Source organism: Megalopta genalis, chromosome 8, assembly GCF_051020955.1.
Source record: "Megalopta genalis isolate 19385.01 chromosome 8, iyMegGena1_principal, whole genome shotgun sequence".
Lineage (NCBI taxonomy): Eukaryota > Metazoa > Arthropoda > Insecta > Hymenoptera > Halictidae > Megalopta > Megalopta genalis.
Genome location: NC_135020.1, coordinates 20,848,403 through 20,873,278, shown reverse-complemented (window position 1 = coordinate 20,873,278; position 24,876 = coordinate 20,848,403). Strand labels below are relative to the sequence as shown.

Here is a 24,876-nt window from a genome sequence, read left to right as displayed (position 1 = left end):
GGCTAAGACAGTTGTGCGAGACCGAAAGCTTATTTGGTTTTACGGACGTTGCGGAGTAGCCAATGACTATTCGATGACTCGGTGCCATGGGAATAGGGATTCGTGAATTAGCCGATGCCTGTTCAACCACCGAATGTCACAAGAATCGGCTATGTGCGCAGTCAAACGAAACATCTAATTTTGGAGGGTAATAGCAAAAAATCAGAAGACGAAAGCATACAGGTCATCGATAGCTGTCACAAATAAACCTTTGATTGTACGAAAGTGTGAAACAGTTTATTAGATAAAGTACGTGGCTACGAGGCAAAGTAGGATTTTTTTTCGATCAAGATTAAACGGAACACATATTTGAAACCACGTGAAGATATAAAATCTTTATTTCTATGAATTAGAAACTGTTATATTTATGTAAACAAAAATTTGAGAAATATGTTTTAAACATATAGCAAAAGTATATGTTATATAAAATCCAAAAATATATAAAATATAATAGAAAATGTGGATTAGTATTTTGGGAACTAAAGGATAGTAATTAAAATTGTATTGTACAATTTTTAAATAGTTGTTTGAAAGGACGTTGCACATTATATTAAACCAAATAGTCTGTAGGATTATAACCGAAATTGTTATTGCTTTTCGACAATTTGTTAAGAAATTCCGGGCTGTTCTTCGACCTTCAAAGGAGTATTAGAAAACTGCCGGTCGATAAAGCGTTAATTACGGAATGTACTGTTATAATTATCGGATTATCTTTTGGGACGGTTTTATTAGGGACATAACGTACAGCTCGTAAATTAGATCGCGAATTTGTAAGGTGCGCCGTATATTAACAACAAAAACGGCAGTGGGATGCGATATTTTGAGATCGTAAAATCGGCCGGGCCATAAAGTAATCATGTTCGGTAGCCGGAACAATGGACTCTGAATCGAATTTGACTTGTGTGCAAGATTTCTTTGTAAAAGTCCATTATTTCGACGCTCGAACGTGATTACATCATCGCCCGGCCGATTTTACGAGCCAAAATATCATGTCAAGGGTCGGAGAATACATTTAACGAGGCTTGATTAAACGCGATGGTATTTCTCCTGTACCGCTGTTTTCTGAATTTCGCATGGATGTGCCCTTTGTTTCTACATATAATACATGTTATTTCATAGAACACGACGCTTTTGTTTCGACAAATCACACGTACAGCGTAAAAATGTATTATTTATTGTGGCAATTGAATGAATGCGTTTCTATTTCCCATCGTTACCAATGGCGGCAACCATATTTTTCAATCTGTTGCTTAGTAACAGTCGTACAAATAGAGAAAGGGGCGAACTCAAAAGTTAAGTAACAATCGTGAATAGAAAACAGAAAGTTGGAACACTAAAAAAATTGTAATTATTACAAATTATTCTAAGAAATATCTCTTGACGCGCTTGCGACGTGTTCTTACATTTTCGGTAATTTTGTCAACTGCGTTGATTACAAGAAGATGCCTCGAATTTATATCTTACGTCTTCTATGAAACCTTACGAGCACGAAATACAAGTATAAAATCCATATTTAGAATGTAAAATATTGTTTGTAAAATTATATTTAAACAGTCTTGTTTCCAATCAAAAATATCAATGAAGATTAATTAGAAATTATTGTATAATAAATTCAAAAAATATTTAATTATCCATAGTTAAAAGCGACTATTATCTAAATATTTTTATTGTAAATTTCATTGCAATATTTTTAATGGTTCAAGAGTTAAAAACAACTTGTCGCTAAATTTCTCAATCGGGACCACTGTGCGGCGCGGCAGTCAAAGTGTTAAAAAACCGTGTCAATCGTAGCACATACCGGTCGCCATGGAATATTTTTTTTCGAGCAAGCTGGGGACTCCTCGATCGGGACGACGAATTAACAGGATCAACGGAGAGTTTAGGGCTTCTGGCGGACGGCACGAAGTCTGCGAAATCGGAAGGCTGTACCGGTGATTTGCATAGGTACTGCCTCTTTCTTGGAAACGAGCCCTAACGGCCTAAAATCGATGAACTTTTTCGTAGAAATGATTCTGAATGCTGCAACGATTGTCCGAGCAGCCAGTTGTCCCGGATCGGCAGAACGGACGCCTACTTTGATGATTAGCCAAGAACCGCTCTGACGTATTTTGTGTGTTTGCATGGGCCGCGCTCCGCCACGCTCCACGCCGCTTCACCGCAGCATTTAACAATTTAGCGAAGAAGGGATTGGCCAAGCGATAAACTATTTAATCGCGAGACAGAAAAATTGGCCACCGACTAGACTCTTTGTCCCCCTTTCCGACGGCGGACATTCTAGATCGACTGCCTTGGATATGTACATGTCTGATGGCATTAATTTTTCACGGAGATTACGGCTCATCGTGCGATCGCGAGAAGAGGAGTATGGATAACAACATCGTTCTTAAACGAACGACACTTTCTTTAATCAATTCCAGCCAATCGTGTTTTAGACGATTCTGGGTTTTCAGACTGCTGTCTAATTAACGGCACATCTCCCGTTCGATGCTTGGATGACATGAACTTTCTCAATTATTAGTAGGGTTTTTTTAGCCTGCTGTCCAAGTAACCAGTGCATCATGCGAACGACGTTAGTAGAATGTCATCGTGTTTTTAAATTATTAATTGTTGGTTACCTTCTGCGGATATATTTAAGTTGACGAGATGACGGCTCATGTTTATCGAATTGATTTAAAATAAGGTTTGAGGTGATGGTTCTAAGATTGTTCAAACAATGAGCTGTTTAATTCCGAAATGATGACTCTGATACAGGTATGAAATATCCTCAGACAATATATTATTTATTTTTGTTTCGTTCAATAATTTATGATATTTAAATGTTTAAAAATATTTAAATATTAAATTAAAGAAATTATTTAAATTAAATTAAATTATTTAAATATTTACATATTATAATATTTAAATAATAGTACAGTAATTTCTCCACGAGGAAGTGTCGCGGAGTCGGAATTGAAAGTGTATTTCACGGGATCACAAAATATGATTCTTCGAGCATCGCAAATCGCCTTTATAGTCGCCGACAACTCGTGAGACAGCGAGAGAGAGCGAGAGCGAGAATGAGAACGAGAAAGAGCGAGATAGAGTGAGAGAGAGTGAGAGAGAGTGAGAGAGACAGCGAGAGAGAGAGAGAGCGAGTGAGAGTGAGAGAGAGTCAGAGAGAGCGAGAACGAGAAAGAGCGAGATAGAGCGAGATAGAGTGAGAGAGAGTGAGAGAGAGCGAGATAGAGCGAGAGAGAGCGAGAGAGAACGAGAGAGAACGAGAGAATGCGAGAGAGAGCGAGAGAGAGAGAGTGAGAGAGAGCAAGAAAGGGAGCAAGAGAGACAGCGAGAGAGAGAGAGAACGAGTGAGAGTGATAGAGCGAAAGAGAGCGAAAGAGAGCGAGAGAGCACGAAAGAGCGGAAGAGAGCGAGAGAGTGCGAGAGAACGCGAAAGACCGAAAGAAAGCGAGTGAGAGCGAGAGAGTGCGAGAGAACGCGAAAGGCCGAAAGAAAGCGAGTGAGAGCGAGAGAGTGCGAGAGAGAGTGAGAGAGAGAGCGAGAGAGAGAGAGCGAGAGAGCGTGAAAGAGCGAAAGAGAGCGAGAAAGAGAGTGAGAGGGAGAGCGAGAAAGAGAGTGAGAGAGAGAGAGAGAGAGAGAGAAAGAGAGAGAGTACGAAACTCAGGTCGAACAAAAGTATTATACATGGAAAGACAGCGGTCAGCATGCCGATGTACATTACTATGAATATGTACATTATAATGCTAGAATAAAAACGATGTTTTAACTTTTTCATTCTTAATTTTTTGCCACGATTCGCGAAATCGATTCGGAGACCACATGTCACGATTCGATGGTCACGTACCTAGTACAGTAATTTCTCCCGGACATGCGAAATTTCAGGTTGCTGCGAATTTCCCTGCGCTAGTCCCACGTCTATGATTGACCTCCGAATTGCCTGCGTATCGTGGCAAAAAATTGGAAACAAAAAAGTTAAGCCATCGTCACACCAGAGCATGCTGGCCGCTGACTTTTTTTGCCGACTGCCTGGAGTTTCTATAAAAACGAGCCACAAGGCTCGAAGAATCGCGGCCTAGTTTCTCTGAGATCTGCAGGTTTCAATTCCGACCTTCGAACATTTCTCGGAGAAATTACTGTACCTACCACGTGTCTTGTAGCTCCGCGATTTTTCTTATCTGACTCACACCAAAACAGGCCATTTTGTGTTGTCCTCCGGGAATTTGAGTCAAAGGAGCCGTGGCGCATGCCGCATCACACGCTTGACTGACTCCGACGAACCTTTGCATCGACTAGCGAGAAAATCAATAAATCACATAGGCGTAGCAATAGCACTGCGACACTCATGGCACAGCAAAATTGTGACACTAGTGAAGAAATTACTGTATTTCGAATAATGTCATTTCAGTGCCCCCAGATCTAACGGTGATGCTGGTTGACAATTCGTGTTGGAAAAATGTAGATGTGCGATTAGAGGTTGCCACATCTCGATCATCTCCTTCAGATCAGATCCTTCAGGATCTCATCTATGTACAGTAATTTCTCCTAGAAATATTCGGAGGTCGGAATTGAATCCGGCAGATCTGAGAATACTAAGTTGTGATCCTTCGCGTCTCGTTTTTATAGAAACTCGGCGCAGTGGGCAAAAAAGACAGAGGCCAGCATGCCGGTGCACATTAGTATGAATACATAGTAATGCTAGAATAAAAACGACGACTTAACTTTTTTTATTTCTAATTTTTTGCCACGATTCGAAGGAAATTCGGAGAACACGTGCCACGATTCGACGGTCACGTACCTAATACTTATCACGTATCTTGTAGCTCCGCGGTTTTTTTTACCTGACTCACACCCAAACAGACCATTTTGTATTGCCTTCCGGGCATTCGCGGCGCGTGCCGCATCACACGCTTGACCGACTCCGTCGACCCTTAGCATCGACGTAGCAATAAATTACGTAGGACTAGTACATGCAAATTCACAGCAACCCGAAATTTGACATTTCCAGGAAAGATTACTGTATGTACCACAAGAAAGAATTCATTCTACAGACGTCAAAGAAGTTACGAACAAATACCCAACATGTAGACTATATCACGTATTTCATCTGTTATCCAACTAATTCTTCAACTATTATAATACATTGAGACCACATTTTCAGTTTTTAAACAATTATGTGCATGCTTATAGATCCTTGTCGATCCATGGTTTTTCTTACTTGATTCCGAGTACCCTTAACATCGACGTAGCAATAAATGACGTAGGCGTAGGACTAGCGCAGGGAAATTCATAGCAATCCGAAATTTGGCATTTCCGGGACAAATTATTGTATTTATCTATCCGCTACGATGCCCGTTGACATAGTATCAAATTTATGAATCGAGATCGAATTTGGAGAATCGAGTTAGAAGAACGAGAACGCGCGATTAGCTTGATTCCAGCCGAAAAGTAACTGTGCAGCGAAAATGGACGGTATCCTTTAATCGTTGCCCGTCGGGACAGCTTGATCTAACTCTTCCCGGGAATCTCGGTCCTCGGAAGGTCGCGGCGGCCGAGAATACGGGTCACGAATGAAACTGCAAAATAAATGAACGTCCGCGAGATGAGCGGGGGCAACAGGCAAAACCGTACCGGACAAACGTAACGTGCGCGCGGCAGCCCTGCCTCATTGTACATTTAAATGCGCGCTTATATTAATTCATACTGTCTTCGCCGGCAGAATGTAACCGTTCCGGGAAAAATCGGACGGGGGATAGAGGCGGCGTGAAAAAAGCCGCGGGAAAAGACAGAGAAAGAGGAACAGCGGTACGGAGCTCTTTTTCACCGGGACGACACTTATTTCCTCATTTCGCAGCCCATAGCGGCGGAACGAGCGTCTGTTAATTGCATATGGGAGTTGCACGCGAACGCTCCCGCTGTCCCCACCTGCACGCTGTCTGGCAAGAAAACCACGGAACATTCTAAATTAATGCTTTTCGTTAACGCGTTGCCGCCGTGGATGCAATTATAATCGTTCTGTCGTGGAATGTGACCAGGGTGTCGTCGGCGTCGCTGGAAAATCCGGCGGATAACGTGCGAGCGCAAGCGCGACTGCTAGCATTTTGGTCATACCAGCTGTCCACCCTACCGTGGTCATTCTACGGTAGCTGCGGCCTGTGGGATGTGGGATGTGGGCACAGATTGCCCTATGGGGCACGGGGTCTGGCCCCCTCGAAATTCAGAGCAACCAAGCCACGCCCAGAAATCTATGCGGCGAAGGAGAGGGAGCAAGGCAGACAGTCTCCTGTCGCCGTCAATGCTAATCTCGTAAGACAGAGTGCGCTTCGGCCTTCTTTAGGGGTCTGACGTCACTTGCTCCGAAGCGGTACCTTCCGGGTAATCCACAACGCCCCGCGGCGAACAGCTTTTTGCTCGTGCCTGTTTTAGTCTAATTACCGAACCGTGAAACTTTACGCGTGTTCAGAATTTTCATTCTCATTCATTCGTGTTTGTATAGTCATTGTTTCATTGAAAAATATTCGATGACTGCGGATCAAACGGTGATATCCAAATGGGAATTTTTGGTGTTGGGCAAACTGAAGAACAAATATCAGCTCTCGATGGAGCAATTTTAAACAAACTGTGTTTTAATTAATATTTAAAAATTTTAATTGAAATAGCACCGATGAAGCTTCAATATTATTCGATCATCTAGTTTCCAATAATTAATTTCAATTTTCATACGTTTCATTGAAGTTTATAAAAACGTCGATAAAATTGATGGATAATATTACAAATGGTCCATTAGTTCGAGTGCTAAATAAAATGAAGGAAGTATGATAAAACCGTGTATAAAGTTCCAAACTAATTTAATCAGCGTTCTACTAATTTAATTCAGTTTCAGATTGCGTTTTACAAGTTCTTGAAGATTTCTAAGCGTTGTAAGTCAATGAAAGTCCTCTGATTATCTTAAAACGGTGAATTCCTATGCGAATCCTTGGTTTCAAGGTCTAAGTACTGCAACCAAGCTTTAGATGATCATTGCTGGTAAATAAAAATTAATATTTTATCGAAATTCAACGTTGCTAAAACTTGTTGTTTTCTTGGCCCTATTTAATTTATATAAATATATATAAATTCGCAGTGCATTTGATGATACTGATAGAAGAAGCAAACACATTTCAATGTGATCCCAACAATGTGATTGCCGCGTGCAATGTTTATTTTGCACAAAAGTTCGCAATCTACCGATAACACTTCGGTGTTCACGGTTAGGTGAACAATTACATTGGAAATTTATGTGTTCGTGTCCCACGGCCCTTACACCGGGAAACGGACGTCACTAACGACGCTGTCCTCCATCGAAAGATCTTCACCGTGAAAACTGGAGCAGCCATAGTTTCACCACGCCGTCGCAAATCGTGGATTCAATTAGGGTCACGTTATTTTGATTTCTTTGCATAATTCTCCCGGTGTTCAGTCTTCATTCCGAGTCGTTAAATCGGCACAGTTCATTGCTCGATAAAGCTATCTATTCCGATTAGCTCTAGAGGACAATTTCTGACGTGGATGTCGCAGAGAATCGGTTCTTCGTCTTCCGTCGCGGCATCGTTGTTTGCGTACGATCTGCAAATCAGAAACGGTCAGCGAAATTGTGATATCGTTAACGAGCAAATAAGCTGCTTTCTGTGCATTACGCGACGCACAAATGTAAACAAGCAACTCGTAAGATAATTAAATGTGGGAGAACAAATTCTCTCGTATTCGATCCTACTTATGGTCTCTCTCGCTTTCTGCGTGCTGTGATCTATGCTAGAACGTTCTAATTGCTTCTAAGACCTTGTTCGTTGCGGCATGCGGTTTGTTCGAGCGTGTATTGAAATGCATGTATTCAGAGGTAATCAGTCTCAAAGCTGCAGTCTAGATTGCAGTTGCCCAAGCTACAATAAGTTCGACAAGAAAAGCGTGAAACGTATGTTAGTAAGTGTGTTGCATCAGAACGATGACCAGTTTGAATGTATAATTTGGCCGTTTCTTCATTTTTATTGTAACGTGTGCTTGAATTAAGATGTTTATTCAAGCATTTCCTGCGCAAGAGTTTTTATAATCGCAGCATTTCTGAAATAAAAGAAATGTGAATCGATATTTCAATCGGTTCGGTGAGTTTAGTGTTGGCCAAATTAGATTTCAAGCTACAGTAGATTCTTCCTAATTGACGCTCCGATTGTGCATAAAAATGGACAATTCACCGATTGTCAACAACTATAAAAGCGAGCCGCAGGGCTCGAATAATCGTATCTCTTCTTCCCAAATTGTCCAATTTGTACAATCTGAGCACCAATTAGGGAGAATTTACTTGCATACAAGAACCTTGCACTACAAGAACCAGACGGAATTTCATACATAGTCTACTAAATATGTTTCGGGGGCATAGTTGATCATCTTATCTGACTATACTCTCTGTCAAATAACTGTTATTTTGGGTCCCTGCATATAACTAGTCTCATGAGTCTATATTGTCTTAACTCTCACAACCTGCTTAACCTTTTGCACTCGAGTGGTGACTCCGAGGCACCGCTAAAATTGTTACATCGTGTTCCAAAATAACATTTACATTAACAAAATTTATATTTAAAAAATTGTTTAAAGTGTATTTCGTATGCATAAAATGCACTTTGTCGTATAAAATGGAAATACTATAAGTCAGTAAAATTAGTTTAGATTAAAGTCTAGATAAAGTTTAGATTAAAGTTACTTTAGCAGATTCTACGGAATAAGAAATGACACATATCTAAGATGACACCGTGTCTCTTGGGAACCAACACAAACAACGGCAGGGTTGGCGCCTTTCATAATCTCTCTTTGTCTTGGAAACAAAATCCCTGCTCCATATATTGGAGCTGCAGTAAATGAACGTTTCATTAAGCTATTTCAATCTTCCAAAATTAACGACAATGAATTACGTTAACTATTCGGTCAGAATTCGGTCAGAATTATATGAAATTTTCATGGAATGGACCACCGATTTAACGGCGTTTGCGAGGAACTGGATCAATGAACTATTTCAATATTGGACGGCAATAATAACGGGCAGCACCTGTTATCAGACATTAGCTGTATTGAGACAAAAGAAACAGAAATGCGATGAAGTTGTTCCAACCGTCGAAATATAGGAGATGATAATGCAAACTGAATACAGCAGTCGCTCACTTCTATCGCCTCTCTGTAGGTAGCAAAATCAGTCGATCGAATTGGCGTACGAATTGAAATGAGAGCATAGTGAAAAATAAAGAGTGCAATATTTCTCGAACCGTTATTAATAGAAGACATTTGAGTAGCATTATCGTAAATTCTGGCAAGTACTTTCTCGTTTGTTTTTCGTATACAATGGACTGCTTTCCAGAAAAATATTTTTCAATGTCCCCTATTACCGGACAGTAACACAATATTCACAGAATATTCACATGTTTCATCAAGATAATGCAATGCATTTAACTTCCAAGTGAGCGTACTCTATGCAGCTTATTTATATTCTATGACGTATCTACATTTCTTCACGATGTACACCATTTTCGGACGTTCTTCTGTGAAATATGTATGCATTTTATTCCATATGTATCTTAGTAACTATAGCATTATCCGAACGTTTATGTACTCAAAAACCGTTCGGATAACCGAGGTTCTACTGTATCTCGAAAGAGAGAACGCACGTGATAAATTTGACATGCCATGTCTTTCTCTGCAACTGCAGATCAGTTCAGATAACAATGACTGCGACAGACGCGCGTTGAACGTTCTTCACGAATCGCCTACATCTCATGCAAACCTGCCTACATCTTTTGCATATTACATACATACTTTCGCAGTCTACTTACGACTTACGACACAGAGCTCAAAACGCTTACCCGACGAGCAGCTTCAATATCTTCGCCATGACCCCGTCTCTCTGGCTCGCATATTCCATAGCCTGACAGACGTTCTTCAGCAAGCAGGACCTTCCGTCGAATCCGTGGCTGAAACGGGAAACGGTTGGTCGCGTGAAACCGTCGCGTCGGTTCAGTTGCAGGACTCGCCAAAGTGATATTTTATTCAGCAAACAAAGTCGCGCGAAGTAACCACAGGAGAGATTCATCGGCGGCGCCTGGGATCCGCTCGCAGGGACCAAAAGGGCTCGTCGGAGGGACCGAAAGGATCCATCGGATGCGCACCTGGCCAAGCGAAACGGAGTAACCGCTTGCGAGTAAACGAAAAATGGGACAGAGCTGAGCTCAACCGAAAACGAGAACCGTCGTAGTTGGAAATCTTTTTTTTTGAAAAGAGAAAGTAAATCTTGTATTACGTATTCAATACTGGAAAATCTTAATCTTTCAAAATCGGCCTTCGTTTATGCCGCAAGTCCCACAAAAAAAACATACAGTGTATCAACACAAAAGTGTTCATATACCTTTTAAAACGCAATAACTTTTTCGAAAGTGAACTAAATGACTTGAATTTTTTTTAGAAATGTAGCTCGACTCTGGGTTAACCGATTTCGATTAAATTTTCAGCACGCGTGTAAATTATCGAGATCGACAAAAGGCATTTTTTAAATTTTCGTTACATGCTCGGATGAAAAAGTTAAAAAATGAGGGTTTTTAACTTTTCTTTTTCATTCCAAGAAATAGTAAAATTAAAAAACAGGTTTTCTAGCCAACGTCTAGTAGTCTATTCCTTTTATCATTAACAAAAATTCAAGTCATTTGGTTCAGTTTTGAAAAAGTTATTGCGCTTTAAAAGGTGTACGAACACTTTTGTGGGCCACTGTACTGCACGCGAACTGCTGCGGTGGCGTTACTTTAAAGGAAGAAAGAACACAAATTTTGAAGAAAAGTATAAGAACATTTTACAAATGGCGTTTGTGAAGCCGTAAAATTCAAGAATTATGGAACTTTGCAGTATGTTATGCCTAATACAATCGTAACGAAAAAGAATTTATGCAAAAATCTCATCATTTTACTGTATCTACGAAGCTGCGTAGAAGTATATTTTTAAATTGAAATTAAAGTTTTTAAGTACTCTTTTACAGAATTTTTGTTAACGTTATTTACCGTTCTTCGGATATTTTACGAAAAAGAAAATATTTACACTTTTTCAAGGGTTGTTTTCATCCCTTCGAAACGACGTATCAGCACAAACTAAATACGATTGCATAACTTAATAACAAGTTTCAGAAGTTTTGGATTTTGTGGGTTCTTTAGTTATTTCTTTTAGTTAAAGAAATGCTTTATCTTTGAGCTGCTATTGTGGCCTCAACTCTTCGCCACAGAGCAATATGATAAATTGATTTCTCTCAAGAAGCGGCGGTCCTGTTTTGGAAAAATCTGTCCAGGTTTTTCAATGCTCGGTACATACTACAAGATTTAGATGCCTTTTCCAAAAAGCGATTTCCAACTCCGGCGTTTCTCCTTGGGAGAGTGCAGAGGTTGACTGCGGAAGCGGACGGCACTGCGCCATTGGCCAATTCGTAGACGAGGCCGGAAACCGTCCGGGCCAGAAATCCAGATCTTTTTGTGAACCTTTCCTGCCTCGGCTGAGCAGCTCGCGGCAATTTCCAGGCTCCGCAACTTCCATGCCGGCTGCCACGGACGGTTGGCCAGCCACTGCATTATTCACCGACCATATTAAACTATTTATTACCTTTCGTAAACGAGCTCGGCCGCCTCGTGAACGTCCGAGACCGACCTGCCGGGACGACCGATGCCGGGACGACCGGTCTCGGTCGGAAGCTCCCAAACTACCTTGAAGCCGGCTGCTTGGGCGAAGATCGTCGTGGACGGGAACAAGGTGATCTTGAAATTCATCCTAAACTGAAAGGCAGAAGTTCTCGTTGATAGTTGACGGTTGTGCGGAGATAAAGGGTGTTTGGCGTTCGATGGGAACTGCGCGAATGGTGATAACAGGCTAGCAGTCTGTCATCGCGTCACTAACAATCGGGATGATTGTGTGATCGATCCCTCGCCCGCTACGACGAAATTCGCGTCCGATGATTTAATATCGCGGCGCTAGTGGATCTACTGGAATGGTCTAGCTTGTTTGCGAAACTATGTTTCAACGGAAATTGCGTTCATCATTTTATTACCGTGTTGTTTCGCCGTTTTTGCTGCCTGGAATTCATTATTGCCTTCATTATAGTTCCTTAACCCGTTGGCGCTGCAGTTTAATTATGAAAAATTGTAGGTCAAAGAACCATTTAATTTTAATTAGTCACTATACAGAGCGCGAGTCGCCTAACATTTCCACGTGGAATGCCTCCTTTGTTTTTAACGATGCAAAATAATGCGCAGACAATGTATAAGGAAAAAGATATTTGTTACAGCGTGGTAATTATTATGATGCTGATTATTCAGTATATCCGTAATTATCATGTAAATTGTAATTGTCTAAAAAGATTGTTGAATCTCATCGCTTTTATAACTATTATCATCATAAATTACAGTGTAAATAGTTAATTATGGCATAAATTAATTCGACACTTCTTCGACACTGAGGCGTCGATTATCCGAATCAGTGTTTCGACATTGCTATATATACAATTAATATTACCGAAACTTTTTTATATACATATATGTATAATTACTATCAATTGCATATGCGTAGCATGTATGTGCATACGTATTTTTTGAATAATATATTAGTCACATTTGAGATTACAGCAGTAGTACTCATTTTTTAAATAAGTTTAAGCATAATTCTTATCGTTATAAACCGGGTAAGCACATGCATGCTTTATCACGCAAATTATTTGATCTCCCCAATCACCTCGATCCCAATTAGTTTTCATAATTGTCGTTCTACTGTAGCGCCAAACACATAAAGATACGGACTCCCATAGCTCCACAATCATTTAACCCTTTGCAGTCGAAGCTATTTGAATTCGAAATCCAAAGCATGATTTCTGATCTACAGTATTTCTATTTTATATAATTTATTGCGATTTGTGCATATGAATTTGAGCCTATTGGCAAGTACAATGGAGTTTTAATAGCTTTTTTTCAATATAAACGAGTTTGATGCTTTTAGAATGATTTTGAAAAATAGTATACCAATTTCTAGTGGCGCCGCAGAGTCGCCATTCGAGTGCAAAGGGTTAAGAAACATTATACCGATATGCACGATTCGACGGCACGTTTGAAAAATAGAAAGCCAAAAGTTCGCTGAAATCGTATCCACAAGAAGACTTTTAGTACAATTATCTTCAAAAACTGGGCGGCTTTCAGGCCCAAATCGCATTCTTCTTTTCTAATTACTACTGTCCATATGTCTTCTGTATTACACGAAAGCTGCACATACAAGGACGATACAAATACGGTGTATGTATAATTTACACAACGGCGAAGTGTAGCCAAAGGCTATTTGTAAACCTGACCCAGAATAGTGAACTAAATTGAAGTGCATTAAACCTACAGTTGGAATAACAAATGAAGAACGGATAGCAGAAATAAAGGCAATTGCTATAAATAAACAACGTCTGGGAACGATTACTGCAGAGATAATTGCAATAATCACGTTTTTGTAATTAGCAACATTTTCCAATGTAGAAGTTTGAGAATTGTTTGATAATCGAATCTTTTAGAAACAAAAAGATTCATCGTAAACTATTTACCGATTTTATAGAAGAAATTTTCAAAAAACAGTCTTATTTTTGTCCTGTCTAGAAACACTGTCTTTTAAGTTTGTTCTAAAATGATCATCATTTATCAACCAAGTAATATTTTCAATGTCCATTTCAAGTAAAATTACTCATGTTACCGTGTGTCTTATGTTATTAAAATTTCGATTTTTGTCAAACATGTTGCTGAATGTAACTGGAATCTCTTCAATATATCCAATGATTTTCGTGAAATATATTTCTGATGAAGGTTGATTAGCGTCGGTCGAAACATAATTTGGTGCGATTACGAGTGAATCTGTATTTTTTCGTTACATTAGTTGATCCAGTGTGATTAAAAATAATAATTTAATGTTAGGCCAAAGCTATTACTTCCTATCCATTGTTCCGTACTATCACTAACGTTCGATCCCATTAGTTCGTATTCCTTTAGTAACAGCAGTTTACGCTAATAACATTATACAATTATCCATCGTCTTTATTCTTCCTCGAACATTCTATTCCACGGTGCTTATCGATCGCTCATTTACTGCAGGCGGCACCAATCGATTTTCCCATAAAGAACCCATCGCAACTCACACGACGGCTCATTCATCAATCAGTCAGCTTACGAAATAAACCTGTGACAAATTTGCCGTGTTCACTTCTGTAACGGTTAATCTGCGGATGAATATGAGAACTATAAAAATCTTTAAATTGGTATTCTGTGTTGCGACGTAGCACTAAATTGAAGATCAAGCATGACGATGTTTTACTGTAACTCCTTCGTTTTTAAAATCACTTCGACCTACCAACAGTTCACAGTATATGAACGTATGATCTCTAGAATACGTAGAGCGCAGATACTTATGCTAAACAGACGCTTTATTTATCTTAATAAGTGAGCTGTGTCTAAGACAGAAGTTCGATAATTTTCTTTTAAAGCACTCTAAGCACTTGCATCTTAACAACGACCCAGACTCGCGATGAAGATTTCGTACAGGATTTACTAAATATGAATGTTATTCATTTCTTCTAAATCGAAATTAAATTTGATTCTTCCGTTTTTTAAAATCTAGGTATACGAGTAAATGATGACATAGAAGAAACAAAAATTGTTTCGTTCTACTAAGAGAACGATTAAGAAAGAAGAAATGCTAATCAACGAAGTCGTGAAAGAAATCGTAATACAAACTGTTGAATTCCAAATAGTTTGTTAGATCATCGATGAAATTATTGTCGCTTATGATAAATTTGTCAAGAAATGCTCAGCTGCTGGTGTCCGATTCGAAAAAGACTTGGAGTGTCTTAACTGCAAGAAGCAATTTAGTCAACTACAACGTTGTGTCTGCTTTTAATATCAGCTTTTAATATTTGTCAGTAATTCGTCAGTAATAGTAGACAACTTGAAAACCAAGTTATCCCACAAAAATCGTCATTCTGGATTTCTGGATTTTAGACTATCTTGTAAAATCACTCAAATTATACAGTATTATACAGTACTGAACTATTGTACAGTTTCACATGTATATGGCATCGTTTCGAGAAAAACTAGCTTTTCCAAAAGAAGGGATGGACAGATCTGAGAAACAGAAAAATTCAGCTCTCTCCCCTGTTTCGCAGGAACACGAGTTCTTTCAAACTGCACGTTTAGGTATTGCTCTAAGAGACGCAGAACGCTGCGAACTGCAGGATGGTGTCATCTGGATCTGGCAAGTCGTTTATCAGACGAGCATCCGGCGCTCGCCGAAATAGGAATGAAAATATGGCTATCCTTTGAGTTCTCCCCGGTGTCCCGTGATTCTTTGAGTTCTACGACGACGCAACGCGTTCCTTTGACGGCAAACGAGCACTAAAAGATCCTCGACAACCTCAAAGACCACTTTGCTCTTTATCTTTGACCCTCCGCTAATCTATTGCCGCCAGAACGTCGACTGGCCGGAAAAATCTGGCGACGAATTTCCAATTCAGCAGCCGGCGCATAACAAATATATCGCGTCGGGACCTTCTCCGCGGATTTCGCTGGCGGATGTATGAATGCATTCGGGTCTGTCGAATAAGGAAACGATGATGAATCGCGAGGACGTTTCGCCGCGATACACTTCGGTTTCGGCTTCCGGGCGACTTTTAAAGCTCCGGACAGGTTCTACGACGACTGCGTACATTTCCCAGCATGCGTCAAGTTCGTTTAGCGTACTTTTCTTGGTCCGGTTCATTTTGTTACCCTTTCCAGGAGCATGCATCCAGGAATTCGTAGCTCACGGCTGCGAGAGACCGACGCGAAACCTGTTTCCCAGTTATGCGAGGGTAAATTGAATAATCCTTCACGCCCGTGCGCGGAATAATCAAGAGGGTAATTGGAGGATTTCGAGTCGGAGAGGGCCGACCCTTTGTCCAGGCGACCGGTCGAGTTTTAAGGACAATTCCTCGGACCCCGGTCGCTTCCCGAACCTCGTTAGCGTATCGGCGCAAACGTCCGACACTGGAATAATTCGATGGAAAATGTCTGCCCCATTGTTTTCTGGGTCGCGAAAACTGAATTATTTCAGCCGATGCTTGCCATTTCGAGTGTTTGCGTTCCCGGGCTTCTCTCCTCTCCTACTTTAATGTTTCCTTTCATCTTCCTCGAGGTCGACCGTTTTCCTTTCATGTCCGACGAAGAAATGCTGTTTGTTGATTCGCGGCTAGATCGGCTATTATATGTCGATACTTGAAATGTACGAGTGAACACACAATTTGGCTCTCCTGCGATGAGTCTATTGACGTTGTTACAAGTTGGAAACAATTAAAGATGGCGAAAATCGCAGTTATTCATGACTTTCGATCGATAATTTCTCAATGCTTGTATCTTATTTCTGCCTTAAAAGGCTTCGAGAACATTTTTAGCATACACAGTTAAATAACAATAATATACAAAACCATTAAACCTTTAAATTTAAAACATTAATTTAGAAATTTGTTTATCAATCGAACCAATTCCGATTCTTGTAGACATTTTTTTAGCTATTGTCTAGTAATCTTGTTTCTCTAACATCTAAAAAGGATGGAATCTTGTGGTTCAATTTTATAGAAGTTGTTCGATTCTTAAACACGCTCGAATATTTTTGTAATTCTATGTAGTATAGTAACCTGTCTAACGAATAAACAGATTCCGATAAATGTACGTTTCCTGCATTAGATCGAAAAAAATAACATTTATTATACCCTGTTCTTACTAAAAATGCAATTTGTTACACATTTTATTCGTATAATTAACAGTTGTCCCAGCAATATATGCTAATTTATTGTCAAATGGGCAATTAGAAAAACGAGGATGTTTCTCAAAATTACTGAAGTAAGGAAGACCAGAGAACAAAATGAAAAAAGGAGGACGCAACCTCCAAAAAGAGTTCAGATGGTAACCCTGGTAATAATGGTAGGGATAAATACAAGGTATCCCAAAAATGTCTCGTAATCCGGAAATGGAGGGTTCCTCAAGTCATTTGAAGTAACTTTTTCCTTAGCAAAAATGCAATCCGCCGCTTTGTTTACGAGTTATTAACGAAAAACACTGACCAATAAGAGCCGAGCACGGCTGGCGTGAGGCGGCCCAACCAACGAGCGCACAAAACTCAGTTTCGCTCATTGGCTTGGCCATCACCTCGCCGTCAGCCAAGCTCGCCTCTCATTGGTCGCTGTTTTTCGTTAATAACTCGTAAACAAAGCCACAAATTGCATTTTCGCTAAGGAAAAAGTTACTTCAAATGACCTGAGGAACCTCCCACTTTCGGATTACGAGACATTTTTGGAACACCCTGTTTAATGATAATAAATATTATAATATAAAAGTCATAATATATAATTCGTAAACAAAGCCACAAATTGCATTTTCGCTAAGGAAAAAGTTACTTCAAATGACCTTAGTAACCTTACACTTCCGGATTACGAGACATTTTTGGGACACCCTGTTTAATGATAATAAATATTATAATATAAAAGTGTTGTAGTGAGCAGGATGTAACAGGATTGTACCCTTTCGCGGCCATTTCTCCTATTGAAACGATTTCCTACTAGACAATCGGGTCTTGAACGACGAAGAATCAATTTTCGATCGACCCGTACCGAAATTAGCCCGCATGTTCATCTTTGAGCGACGATATACGTACACCTTACGCTGTCGGTCTCGTTTATGGGTCGCGGGTCGCGACCGGCTGCGGCGTGCACCCCAGGAATTTATGCATCGTACGACAGCACCGAGTAGTGCGACTAATGCAAACTGATCGTTGCCCCGTATTTTCGCTTTAAAAGGCGATCCTCTCTGGCGAGAACGCGTTCCGGGCCACTCCGTGATGCATCGGGGCCCGCCATAACTCCGACGATTGGAACCGAGACGGCTCGTCGATCGTCCCGAATGCGTTACCCTCAGTATCGCGGCTTGAATATTGCAGGGAACGATACACAGGGAAGCGGCCAGGCTGTTCGTAACTTTGTAAAGCCGATTCACTTTGTCTTCGGCCGACTTGGATTTCGCTTCAGGAACTCTTGCCGGGACAAGGTGGGCAGGTGCGCTGTTATCGGACCGACTCGCAATGCGTGCGCGTTACAATCGTTCGCAATCTTTGGAACCAAATTGGTGCACCAGCTTTGTCACTGATAGGGCAAACCAGGGACGATACTCGGAATTTGATTTTGGAACACAAGAGACTTACTTATAACGCGTACAATGCATTACGCGTTTTACGAATTCGTGTTATGGAAAACGAAAAATTTCCGCTGTTAAGACAAACAATGTTCCTGTTATGAATGAACAAAAGATTTTGTTCCATATAAATACAACGAAATACGTAATTTACGTAGTAATAATTAATTGAACGGACTCTCGGGAAAACACTGTAGCGCTGATCGTTGAACGCTAGACTGCAGATTTTATGCGTTTGAAGTAAAAATGAGTAGATGCAATTTCGAACAGTGGGCGAATTCAAAGAATTGAAAACTATCAAGGTAATATTTTGAACTTATTAAAATTATGAAAGTAAGAATTGAATGTCTATCTGGAACCTGTTTCTTGCAATCGATCCAGACCATTTCTATTTTGTATAAAGATCTGCAGTTTATTGATCACTGTGCGAATCGTCCAAAGTTACATGCCGTCGTCCCGGTGTAATTGGTTGTTCGTTTTTACATGTACTAATTGTATTATATGACAACGGTCGCCACACAATTTTTAGTGCGTTATGGGAATTTGCGTCGTAGGAACTCTCGTGTTCTACGGGAATGTACTGTACAAGCAAGAGCTATTATGTTATTAAAACATAATGTTATAAAAACAGTCAAGTAATATCCATTGTAAGGTACAGATCTGGTTCTGGTTATATTCTGGTCGGTCAAAACACCGTGTAAAGTTGATGATAACACAAATTTAACTCTTCAAAATTGAAATATTTATCGATCTTAATCCAACATATAATTTCAAAATGCGTGATATTTAATGAGTTATGCGACAGATCCAAAATTCCAATTGACTGAATGAAATATTTACAGCAAAAATACAAAGCAAAACCTTTCGAGATTCATAAAATCTATAAACATATCGGATAACATTTAACAATAAGTACAACTCTTTGTTGATGACTAGACTGCGGATCGTTATTTTAGAAAGATTAGAATTAGACAAAAATTTCTTTCATTAACCAAAAGATTTTTCATTTGAAAAATATAGCAACAATGCAATTACTTCTTGTCAGTTTCCTTGCGTTTTACAAATCTGTATATGCCGTAAATGCGCGAAAATTCGCAGTCTATTAATAACCGAGTAGTCGATGCGACGTTAACGCATAATAATTTTCATCTACGCATTTCACTCCAGAATTAGAAATCAGTTTTTAAATGTTTACATAATTCTGAAGAGAAAATTGGCGTCATTCGTATTTCTTGTGGTAGAAGCTCTTGCGCAAACATAGGAAATGAAACATAGTTCCGAAATGAATAAAGTTCGTGCGGTTTAAAGCTATCCTTTGTCAACTTAGCGTGCCCGTGATGTACACGGGCGCCACTGTTAAACGGGTAAAAAATGAAGGAAAGGAAAACTGGAAACCAGTTGACACATGATTTGCATGTATTATATAAAGAATTCAATGCCCACAAGACAGTGACATTTTTCTTCTCCTTTTTCGTCGTTAGATTCATTTGATGCATACTCTTCGTTCTGATCTTGATTTCCTTTGACCTTTTTATTTCCTGTTTTCTAATTTTCCTTGATCTCTTTATTTCCTTCATAACATATTACTAATATGAAGTAATACTCGAAAAAATAGTAAAAAAATAGTACTCGAAACTTCTTCGCGTTTTTTACTGAAAATTCTCGCAGATGTATGTATGTACCCGATGTGCGAAAATCAATCGAATAGGGAAAGGAAAGCAAGAGTTAAACTTTTCAATGTAAAATATTAATAATATCGCTGGAACTAAGCAACAACGTAAGCAAACAACGTAAGCAATGTCTGCATAAATGAATGAAGCCAACTGTTTGTTTAATGACGGCGTAGCACAAGAATACGTTTAAATAACAATTTCTCCTAAAAAGAAAAACGTGAGAGGTTAAAACGATGGAAACACCACAATTATCAATCTAATCAAATGAAAATGAATGAAAACTACGGAAGCGTTTTGCTCGCAACTACTTCTGAAGAGCACCGAACGAATTAATTAGCGAAAGTATGTATAAATGAATCGTAGAAACTGAAAATTGAATTTTCATCCCGAAACTTCGTCCAACAGTTCCCAGTTTTCGCAAACCGTTTTGGTTAGGTAAATTCGATTCGGTTTATCTTCGGGCGGCGCGGATTCCGTTTCGTGCGGTTCCGTGACGGTGGCCAGGTGTGGGAGGACAGGTGAGTCGCCGTCGCACCGCTCCCGTTTTCGGGAACGGTCAAACATTGACATTGACTGATTCTTTCGGGACCGTGGCGCTGACGTTTCCGCGAAGAGCGCGGTTTCTATTCTATTGTACTGATCAAACAATTTCCGTGGTCCCGGGACGGAACGGCGACGGGACCGGGCCGGGGCTGAGAGCATTGAAAGATTCAGGGGGCGACGAAATAAAGTCGGTCTCGCGGAGAGAACGAGACGGAGAATTTCCTGAAAGGCGTGCCCCGGAGTTGCCCGAACGGAGTTTGACGTTCGTAATTGTTTATGATTTTCGGAGCGACAGGATGCACCAGATGGGACCTGATCGCGAGGGCGTACGACTTCGCGCCGCGCCGAGCGAAGAGGAACGGAGCGCCGTTATCGGTAGGCTGCACTTCCGCCCGTTTCCTCTCGTCTCCGCCCGTCTCCGCTCGGAGAACTGAAGAATTACGCGACTACCGATGATCCAGTGCACTTACCGGCAAGTACACGATCCAGCACCGACGATACGGCCGCAGCCGCCGCCTGCATCTGCCCCACACACCCCTTCCTAATGCACGAGACTGCGGCTGAATTTCAGATCACCTGCGAATCGATACCGTCCCGCACACCATGCTGTTAGCAAATCTTATTTTCTTTGATGAAACGCTTTTCTCCGAATTGTCTCTGAATCAGCCCTCTAATCGAGGGCGATTTTTTGATTTTTCTATATGAAGTCGCGGGTTTGTTTGATTTGTTATGCAGATGCGTCCTAAGAATTAGACGAAAACAAAGATAAAAAGAGAAACGAAAAGAAAATAGAAAAATTACGTAAATATTAGTATTTAAGATTTGTAACAGTGGTATCTTTTCCCAAAAATTTGGCCACGATTCATAAGTTGCGGATATCACAAATTTTGTAATATTTAGCTACAATTGTAAAATGAGAATGTAAAATTTAGTACGACGATTTGAATTTCAACATCTTGAAAAGTAATGCAGAGTTTTTAAAATTGGATTGTATATTGATTATTTTGGTTGTATTTATTATTATGATTATTATTCTTATTGAGGTGAAAGGGTATTAAATTAATTGTCCTTCCTATCAAGTTAATATAATGACTGAGAGAATTAATAATCGATAAGAATGTTGATTTAATCAATAAAATTTGTTAAAATTTGATAGAGATTGATTTGTATTGCCATGGTTTTTTGTTAATCCTTTCCACTCGAAGCCATTTTAACCCTAAATCTGAAATAGTTTTCCTCGCCTACAGTATTACAGTATTTTACATGATTTATTTCATTTACTGTATACAAAATTGAGTCTTGTGACTCATAGAAATGTTACATTTGTAAGAGCTTTTTCAAATATAAACGATAAAGTAAAAATTTTTTAATATCATATAACAATTTTTAGTGGTTCATCGGTGTTACCGCTCCAGTGCAAAGCGTTAATAGCTATCTCTCTCGTTGCGGTTATTATAATATAAATGATAAGAGTTAATTTTGTAGCTAAAATTGCTTGCTAGTGCGCACAGCAGAATTTCAATAAGAACGAACGTGTTCTATTAGAAACGAAGCTTCTCAAAGGCAAGCACCGTTTTCCTCTTTATTATTATATGCTTTTCCTTATATACATCTTCCTCTTTATTATTGTATATTTATTATTATTCCTCTTTTTATTATTATTAATTCCTTCATCCTCTTATTATTAGTTCCTTCTTTCGTACTCCAGATATTAGAAGGACTAAGAATAATGTACAATTTTCTTAAACGACGTTCCGTAAGAAATTAGAAACTATTCAATATCTATGTAATAAAAGCTACGTGTAACAATATTGTATCTGCTAAAATAGACTATTTGGTTTGAAGCACCAATAAATAAATAAGTGAATTAAATATATCTTAGAAATAGGCAAGAATTGGATATCATAGTTGATATCCTACTTTAAGTCATGAATCTTGTTACAGGAGACCTTTCGATCGCTATAGCAACGTTTCCTCTGCCGTGACACTATGATATTGTCCTAAAAATTTGTCAAATAACTCTGATTTCAAGCCCCTGGTAATACGCGTTGCGCAAACGATATCGCGTGTTCCGAGCAGGATCACGAGCGCTAACGCAACGGACAATGATCAGGATCAAGGATTCTATAGGCTAGCCGTATACGCGATTCGATTACCGTCCGGGTTAAAAGCACTTGGCAGAGATACTCACGAAAAAGGAGCTGCCCTTCCGGAATGCCAAGGATCGGCTGGCTCTGCCGGCGTCCACGAATTCGCTCGCGGTAACGAGGCCGAAACAGAGGATGCTCCAGAACAACAGACGCATAATCAGCGGATGTCAGGCCCTGAGCCAAGATGTCCTCTCTCGCGACGCTACCCGCGTGGCCTATAGATCGCGCGAACTGTCTCTCGCCAGAAATGTCCTCGTCCGACGAGATCGGATCGGTTCGAGCTCGGTCGCGTCGCCTTGGGATATCGATAACGGTGCTCTCTCGACCCCACTATTGCCACTTCTTCCTTCCGCTTCCAGCGTTCATGGGTTCCCTCGCCCACAAATGTTCAGTCGTATCAATTAGCATGAGCGGAGTCAGCTATTTTCGAACCGAAGATTCTCGATTTCATTTAACCCCTTGCTGTCTGAAGTGTGCCTTTGTCAGTATCATCCGATTCCATTTCCCTCCATTATCATCGCTAGCGGATTTAACGCATTTATGACGAAGCTGAATACATCAAATATACTAAAAGAGTAAACAAATTTTAAGAATTTCAAAAAGCTATTTTATATAAGAATCTACAGTCTACGTCCAAAGATGTAGTTATGACTGAACTGCGAATTTAAATTCTCAGTTTTAATAAACCTCTTTTTTCGAGGTTTCGTTGTATTCAAAAGTATCATATAATGCGCAACAATTATATTAATATTTTTGCTTCGGAATCGTACGAAATGCCTGAGCCTGTTTTCTTCTCTGAACGAAGAGCTCTGTTAATTAATATATGAGCTTATCTAGTAGACGAACTTAATTTTTATCAAAATGGTATTTTGAAATTTTCAGTATGCATATAAGTTGTCGAGATCTATAAAATGTATTTTTTTTTTAATTTTCATTATGAGCTCAGACAAAAAAAAATTGAAAAACATCATTTTTTAATTTTTTTATCATTCCAATGAATTGCACATTTCATGGAAAACTAGTCGATCTAACATCTAAAAAATATTCAAGTTCTTCGAATCAATTTTAAAAAAGTTATATTAAATTTGAAAAAGCGTTGACGTACTTTCCGAGACGACTATTGTTGGCTCATGTTCCAATCGGAGAAGTTGCGAAACGTATTTTGGTTTAAGTCTTTTATTTTCAAATATATTTCAAACAATAAGACTGATAATAATAGCAACTGAGTTACGCGATGAGAGAGACAATTGATGGGGTAGAATGTAAAGTCTAATATAATAGACATTGATGACAACGGTAAATTAATCGAATTTCTGTCGAAACAGATATCACGTTTCCTTATTTCATCCTGTGTTTGTCTAATCGTTTATTCCCCTGTCTTTTCGCTCTATCACTTCCTCCTTTTCCACTCATTAATACATGCTCCCCCATTGTCTGCGCCTTCGTTGCGAGATACTGAATTTGGCTAAACGGCTACAATTTGTCTGGGACGCAAGCGCTAGTCTCTGTCGAAAACGCGAGACACGATGAATTTCTCCGGCCCAAAGCATCAGATTCTCCTTTGTCTGAAATATGGAACGTGCCAGTACCTCTCGCTCGAATACCGAGACTCTCCTCGGTAAACTACTAAACTGCCTGGAACACGAAGCGATCTTGCGTTCTCCTCCCTGTCTCTATCTATGTTTCGCTCTCTTCCTCTCGCCCTTTTCTTGCTTTCTCTCCCCCTCGAGTCATTTTACGACCAACACTCCGCCGTCTGAGGTATCGGACGAGTCGGTACATGCTAGAACCTAGAAGTGATTTGTCTATCGATCCACGAGACACGACTGACCCACCGTAACATTGATTGTTATTATTATTGCCACTATCAATACTCTCACACGTTACCAGGCAACATAATTGCACGTAACATATTCGAGTGGTACTATTCCCTTGCACTCTAACCAATCCGTATACGTTCCTTGGATGAAAATGGAACCATCTGACATCCTAGTCTTTGCAAAATTCTTGTTTCTTTACAATTTTGTTGCGATCTAATCGGGCTGAAAAGTATTGTTATTATTATTATTACTGTTATTATTATTATTATTATTGTTTATTGTTAATTTTAGCTTCAAGACCAAGGAATGGACTTGGTATACAATTTTCTTTACCCTCTCTACTTTTTCCTTGCCTTCTTATATTTATAATCTA

The 24,876-nt window shown here is 39.7% G+C and overlaps 1 protein-coding gene across 1 annotated transcript; it reads right to left on the bottom strand.

The window, feature by feature from the left end:
* Positions 1-6,862: 6,862 nt before the first annotated feature.
* Positions 6,863-22,838, bottom strand: LOC117227295 (uncharacterized). The gene is made up of 4 exons (XM_033482422.2): positions 22,725-22,838; positions 11,689-11,858; positions 9,918-10,025; positions 6,863-7,638 (listed from the first exon to the last, which is right to left on the bottom strand). The coding sequence occupies exons 1-4, from the start codon at positions 22,836-22,838 to the stop codon at positions 7,524-7,526; spliced, it is 507 nt and encodes a 168-aa protein (XP_033338313.1). The 3' UTR covers positions 6,863-7,523.
* Positions 22,839-24,876: the final 2,038 nt, after the last annotated feature.

Excerpts from the sequence above, each read along its gene's own strand:
- LOC117227295 (XM_033482422.2), bottom strand. The coding sequence starts at position 22,838 with ATGCGTCTGTTGTTCTGGAGCATCCTCTGTTTCGGCCTCGTTACCGCG. Across the intron at positions 11,859-22,724 it reads GGAAGGGCAGCTCCTTTTTC|TTTAGGATGAATTTCAAGAT; the intron begins GTGAGTATCTCT and ends TCTGCCTTTCAG. Across the intron at positions 7,639-9,917 it reads ATATTGAAGCTGCTCGTCGG|ATCGTACGCAAACAACGATG; the intron begins GTAAGCGTTTTG and ends TCTGATTTGCAG.